The 6,879-nt window shown below is 38.7% G+C and overlaps 1 protein-coding gene across 1 annotated transcript; it reads right to left on the minus strand.

The window, feature by feature from the left end:
• Positions 1-841: 841 nt before the first annotated feature.
• msmo1 (methylsterol monooxygenase 1) lies at positions 842-6,785 on the minus strand. Its single transcript, XM_042485455.2, has 6 exons — positions 6,726-6,785; positions 4,763-5,050; positions 4,480-4,628; positions 2,806-2,932; positions 2,492-2,646; positions 842-1,299 (listed from the first exon to the last, which is right to left on the minus strand). The coding sequence occupies exons 2-6, from the start codon at positions 5,015-5,017 to the stop codon at positions 1,110-1,112; spliced, it is 876 nt and encodes a 291-aa protein (XP_042341389.1). The 5' UTR covers positions 5,018-5,050; positions 6,726-6,785; the 3' UTR covers positions 842-1,109.
• Between the last annotated feature and the right edge of the window lie 94 nt (positions 6,786-6,879).

A 6,879-nucleotide genomic window follows, 5' to 3' on the forward strand; every position in this document is an offset into this window, starting at 1 on the left:
TGATTGACTGTGTATTCTTCTAACTTTATTTTGAGAGTGTGTTTGACCATGTTATCTGATTTACTCATGTGTATGTTAACTCAGTTGTGGTCCTGACTTCCTGTTTCGTCCCTGCTGCTGCTGGCTGACTTGACGCAGCTGAGTGTGCAGGATGGGGCAGCAGCAGGGGTGTGTCCACAGTGCAGCAGAGAGGAGATGGAGAGAGCCTACAGCATGTACACTCGCGAAATCACCCACTTCCTCCATCAGCCCACACATAACACTGAGAAACAAGAGACGCACTCAGAGGAAGGATTCAGATCTGTGATGTTATTAATCTTGGAAATATCTGAGTGTGAACAGTCAGTGATCCCCATCTGTGCAGAAATGTGTCTTATTATGAATACAGCGGCACCTCTATCATCATCTAATAAGCATGTAGTTTCTTTTGGTATCAAATCCTGTCAAAAAAATGTTCAACACAACCAAACTCCTGTTTAAATTTGTTTGTGTATTTATGATTTTAAAAAAAACCCAGAAAAAACATTTTCGACATTTCTTTTTGTGAAATCAAAACAGCATTTATTTATTTGTACAGTTACAAAATAGGCTTTAAAAACCTAAAAGTGCCATATGAGCCGGTCCCCTTTTTCATTAAAAAAATGTACATGGATTTTCATCAAACATGCAGCCGTGCACAGTTTCCACTGTACTGCAGCTAAAACACAACGTCACTCTGACTCAGTTTAACTCAAGAGGAAGCGCTAAAGTGCTCAGACATTTAGAGGTATACGGAAGCATTTCACAAGAAAGTTACAAACTTTTTTCTCAGTCAGTGACGAAGCAAAGCAACAGATCAAAATGAGGATGTCGATGGTTTTTATTTAGCCAGCAGCTGTTGACAGAAGCAGACAAAAATACCTCTTTTGCAGAAAGGCACAGAAGGTGGACTGAAGTCAACACGCAGTCCGATTTAGAATAAAACCCACAGCAGCGTTGATTTGTTTAAAGCACACTTTTAGTGTGTGTGTGAGGAAAAGCAGTTCTGTGTGTGTGTGTGTGTGTGTGTACAGCTTGCTGCCTCGTCCCTCCTCCTGACAGACCAGGTGAGAATGGAGGTTCAGAGTGGTTTACTGCTCTTTCTTGTCATCCTGTTTCTGCATGTACTTGTTGTACTGACTGTCCGTCTTCAGCAGCTTGTCCCACCAGGTGAAGGTGGAGGCGTAATTCCCGACGAAGTTCATGTGGTGGAAGTCGTGGAAACGTGTGCCGGCGTAGAACGGGATCAGGTGGAGCGGGTTCAAAGGGATGTCGTAGCCACTGAGAGAAAAAACAAGGGATTTAAGTCTGTCATTTGAAGAAATCGTGAGGTTTGTTCTCAGATTTTATGAGTTACGTATCCCTCCAACAAGACAAATGCTTCTCAGATGAGGAATTTCAAAAGATAGAAATTGTGTTTTTTGGTAGTGATACTGCAGACAGAAAGCCAGGAGCCCTCCTGTATTACATTTTGTTACTCTGTTTACTAAAATTCATATTATTAAAAATAATATTAAAAAATAAAATAATAATAATTCTGAATATTTTCCAAAATTGAATAAATAAAATCCATTCAGGATGTGTAGTATTGTTTTATTTTAGTGTGCCTCGTTGCAATAAAAGGACTGCAAAATCTGCAAATTAAAGCAAAGTCTAGAAAGATGGTCTAACCTTTTTGGTCTTTTCTAAACCCTTTAGGTGTTTGTTGTTTGTTTCCTTTTATTCTTCCTTTTAATGTAAAGTCTTGATGGTTTTTATTGGTTATCATGTTAATTCCTCTTAGCATTTTTTAAACAATCACTGTGTTGTGTTTTTTCCTGCCTGCACTGTCTGTTGGCTGCAGGTGAATCAGGGCTGCAGCGCTGCCGACTAACACTGACTGCTGATGCTGTACACCTGGACTGATTACCTGAGTTTAAAGGCTCCTCCTCCACCCAGAATCTTTGGTGTTTTTTAAACACAAACATTTTTTAAAAAGGCAGATATAAAATAACAAGTTTCAAAAGACATTTATAATAAAAGCTAACTTGCCTGATTGATTCACGCACAGTTTGTGATGTTGTTTATTCCAACACATGGTCTTTTTTTGTATGTGCAAGGAGGTCTTAATATAAATGTATGTATGTAATCCAAAATTAATTTAAGTATCTCAATAAAAGGCATTCAGGATTTCAGGAGAAATTTCAAATGCTCTACCTGACCTGATATTATGAAAGGACCATCTGGTGTTCTCTGTGGCCCTCTAGTGGTCGACCTCACAGGTTTCTGACATTATAAAAGGCCTTTTCTTCCAACTATTGTCTCACTGTTTATGATAATCAGCACTATAACTGCTGATCTGTTTCTCCAGTGCTTAAGGTTTAATTTCTTCAGAGTCTTAACAACAACAGTTTAATTTAGCTCTTTTTTTTTACGTGTAGAGAGGGAAGAAAAAGTCAGTAGAAAATAAAATGACAGAGAAAATGTGTCCTACCTGTGGACATCGATGGTCTCCAGCAGGCGGAAGGACACCCAGGCCCACAGGAAGAAGACATGGTTACAGAAGATCATGATGCCGATGAAGAAACCAGCTCCCAGGATGAGAGTCTCAGCGGGATGAGCGTATTCTGCCTGCATGCCGAACGGAGCCTGAGAGACAGCAGGGACACTGTGTTTGTGTGTGCAGTCACTTATTGATGTGTGACAGCTACATCATCATTAATAAGTAACTGTACTGTAAAGAAATAAACCAGAGACTAGTGTGTTTGTGTTTGTTTATCTTATCGTGTGTGTGTGTGTTTTACTCACGGTGAACTCATGGTGGACTTTGTGGATGTACTTGTAGATCCTGCGGTGATGCAGCAGGCGATGGAGGAAGTAGTGCCATGTGTCTTCAACAACAGCACAGCCGAAGCACTGAGCCAGGACGTACGGCCTGGAGGAGAAGACGAGAAGAGCGAGGTGGGTCATCATTAGAAAGACACACTGAGGTATCCCAACCAGCAGATTTGACTGATGAACCCACTGAAGGCAGCATATGTAACAAAAAAAAAATCTACCCAAAATTCATGATCAGTTAAAATGAAAATATCTGTTTCATCTCATAACAGACAATTTGTGACCAGATAATACAAAGTGAGTTTAGTACATGAGAGAAAAATGTACGAGATCATCCATACATCTATTGTATAGGCAAAGAAAAATAAAGGGATGCATAAGTTAAACTGTCTACTTTTTTCATAAAGCACTTAAGCTACATTTCATGAATAAAAGTTGCCACAAAAATGTACGTAATTATTGATTTTATTTATTTATCATTGATTTTAGTAGATTTTTTAAATTGTTATTGTGTCATGTATAAATAATGTGACCAGCCATAAAACGGTTACCATTATTTGGAAAAAGAAATCAGAGTAGGAAAAATGAATTACAAATAATTTAAAACAAAGTTACCCAACTTCTTGGCATTAAAATTGAAAGATCATTCCACACTGTTATTGTCAAATAGTAAAAATTATCACCAGCTAAAGTTAAAGTGAAAGCCAACCCTTGATTCGCTTTTGTTCGCTATATTTGCGGGGTGGGTTTTCTGTGCTGTGTTTGCATTTTCTTAGCCTCCTCTTGGATGTTGACCTTTTAATAAAGTCCTGACCTCACCTTGCGCAATCTGCCTAGGAACGTCCAGAACACCACAAAATAATAAGAAAACTAGATTTACTGCTCGCACTTGTATGCCTCTGCAGGTTGCAGTTAAGAGTTTATATCCATAACTGACCGCAGTCATATGAAGCCCTGACAGTTGACAATGTTTCAAATATGGATGTTGCCACAAAGAAGATACATATTCTAAAATATTGATACTTCACACACATCGTCACCCCAGCGGCACCGACACTCTTTACAATCAGCAGTTTCAAGGTGGACAGCCAACATTAGTGTCACCAATTCAATTCAACAAATGTCTCCCCTTCTGTTCCTGAGATACGATGCTGAGTAATGGCCCGAAAAATGGTTTTGCATTATGATGTCACACTGAAGTTGGCCTTTTTGCCTTTTTGGATACAAAATGTCATCAATTCATAATGTTATTCTATTAGACATTTATATGAAACTGTGATCGTATGAATTCTTATGGTTATGGTTAAAAACATGTTTTGTGAATCACTGTACCTTTAAACTGTTAAACACCAAATTGTAATCAGCCCATCACTGTGCCAAAGCTGCAGCAATTCACTCAAGGAAACCTTGAGATATTGCATTTATAAGGATGGGATAGATTTTCATACAGACAGCAGACAACCCTAAACATAATGCAGAGGCATAAAAACAAACATATTGCTGAGTCTGTGCTGCACTTACGTCTTGTTTCTGACTATTGCAAATACGCATGTAAGGCAGTTATACAACTACAACTCTATTCTATATCCAGGGTGCTTTAAATATGGTGCATTCAGATGTGCTTGACTTGACAAATCAACTGACCAGCGCGGCATGGAGTCCCAGTCGTAGGGGATGTTGAAGAATTCGGTGAAGTAGTAAGTCCCACAGATCAACGGCAGCTGGATACAGAAGTGGTTAAAGAGCAGCATCTTGAAACATCTCCACTGTTTCTCCCAGGTCTCTGGCTTGTCCTGCACACACACACACACACACACACACACACACACACACACACACACAGAGAGAGAGAGAGAAGGTCTATTAGTAGGAACGTCATCTTAGATTCCAGAAAATAAACTCACAACATCCAACACCTCTTACAAACCTGCTGGATCTTGTATTTCTGCATGAAGGGCATGAACTGGAAGAGGAAACCAGGCAGGCAGAACAGGAAGTAGATGAACTCGTGGACAATGAGCGACCCCCAGGTGGCAATCTGGAACTTGGTGTAGTTGTCCAGCATGTAGCCCCAGGCGTGTTTCAGCGAGGGCTGGAAGGGGTTTTCTGGCAGCACCGCATCTACATACTCTGCTGCCAGGTAGGCAGAGCTCAGGATGTGCGCCGTGCCGTTCACCGCCATGACTCGAGGTGGACTGCAGGTCTGGAGAGAAGACTGCAAACAGGAGCACAGAGTTACATGAACAACCCTCAGACAGGATGTATCATTACAGCTACAGGTGGATGGATGATATTCTCAGTCATGTTAGCACACTGCTAGTTTGTCATATTTTTATATTTTGACCAATTGTTTTTATTTATTTTCGACGTAAGTTACAGGTGTACATCGACCACGATTTTGCAAGTTTGTCTTATTGATAAAAATGAATTAAATCGTCAATTTTAATAGATGCAGCAGAAGAGTCAAAAATGAAATGAAAAATCAAAGTCTGTAGATGAACTGCCATGATATGACTGGATTTAAAAGCATTATAACACAATGATGAACTTTTACGAATGCAGACATCCAGCATTTTTAAAAACTACACTAAAACTTACAATGTGTACTTATCATAAATACAACAAACATTCTGGAGCTGTAGTCTGTACATTTCAATTGTAACGTAAGATGCACTGAGCTCCTTTATTTAAGTAAAAGTAGTTTTAAGTCCAGCATTCAAAATGTAACATCAAGCAAAATGTTCTTACAGAATTAAAATAAGAAGTAGTTACAATGTAAAATTGACATTGCCTAATTGACAGTGTAATAAATTACACTAATCAATTACTTGCATTGCGTTAACATGTAAGCAGAATTTGAGTGTTGCAGTTTGTCAAGGTGAAAACAACAACAAAAAAAGTAAACAAAATAAATAAAAAGTGGCATAATATGGAAATACTCAATGAAAGTGCAGGTAAAACTGTACTATAATGCAGTACCTGAGTAAATGTAACACTATCATAAAATTTATACAACAGCTACTAAACTCACAAAACTTTAAATAATTTTATATTAATATTAACAATCTGCACATACATCAAATGATGACAGCTTTACAAAACAGAAATTAACAAAAAAAGACATCACAACGTTAATGTTTACTCCATTTATAGATGCAGTGGTGGAAGAAGTAGATCTTTTACTTAAGTAAAAATAGCAATACTAAAGTGTGGAAAAAATAGTCTGTTACAAGTAAAAAATTATGCAATTCAAGTCTTAGTTAAGTAAAAGAACAGCAGTGTTAGCATAAAAATATAGGCTACTTCAAGTGCCAAAACCAAAAGTTCTCATCATGCAAAACGGCCCATTTAACAGTCTATACATTGCATTGCTGTACTATGATTAACAGAAAGTGAATTCTCAAAAGTAAGTAATAAAATTCAAGTAAAGTACAAATGACTCAAAATTAGGTGCAGTGCATGAGTAAATGTTTAGTTTTTATTTGACTGCTTTAAAGCAAAATACTTGTGGTACACTATGACACAGTACTGTTACCTAAAACTACAATACAATTAAAATCGATACACTGTAAGCAGAAACGTGCAGAGCCACACAGCTAATTTAAACACCTCAGTATAACAAGCAGACAAACACACAGCTGCCAAACATTTCGTTACATCCATCCAGTATCACTCACACTTGGACACTGATATTATTTATGGATTATTGATGATCTGGTGTGTTTCTGGTAACAAAACACGCCGACATATTGTTCTTAAATATCACGACTGCCCACATCGGCCTCTATTCTTCAGTCATGCACATAAACAACAGACTTACCTCAACAATCGCTGCTAAAAGTAAATCGGCTAAATAACGTATTTGTGGCTCACGAAGACGGTAAACTCACCTTTCCGCGGTCCGTCCAGTCTACCTGAGCGAGAGGCGGTCGGCCGGGTGAAGTACAGTCATATACAGCAATCTGATTGGCCGAGAGGAGAGGAGACTGACGTCGGGGGGCCGAGCGGGCTCTCTGATTGGTCGGCGGGATGGAGTGATGATAG

The sequence above is a fragment of the Plectropomus leopardus genome, chromosome 3 (assembly GCF_026936395.1).
Source record: "Plectropomus leopardus strain MGB_pleo_1.0 chromosome 3, ASM2693639v1, whole genome shotgun sequence".
Classification (NCBI taxonomy): Eukaryota; Metazoa; Chordata; class Actinopteri; order Perciformes; family Serranidae; genus Plectropomus; species Plectropomus leopardus.

Excerpts from the sequence above, each read along its gene's own strand:
- msmo1 (XM_042485455.2), bottom strand. The coding sequence starts at position 5,017 with ATGGCGGTGAACGGCACGGCGCACATCCTGAGCTCTGCCTACCTGGCA. Across the intron at positions 2,933-4,479 it reads TGGGACTCCATGCCGCGCTG|GCCGTACGTCCTGGCTCAGT; the intron begins GTCAGTTGATTT and ends CTTCTCCTCCAG. Across the intron at positions 2,647-2,805 it reads AAGTCCACCATGAGTTCACC|GCTCCGTTCGGCATGCAGGC; the intron begins GTGAGTAAAACA and ends GCTGTCTCTCAG.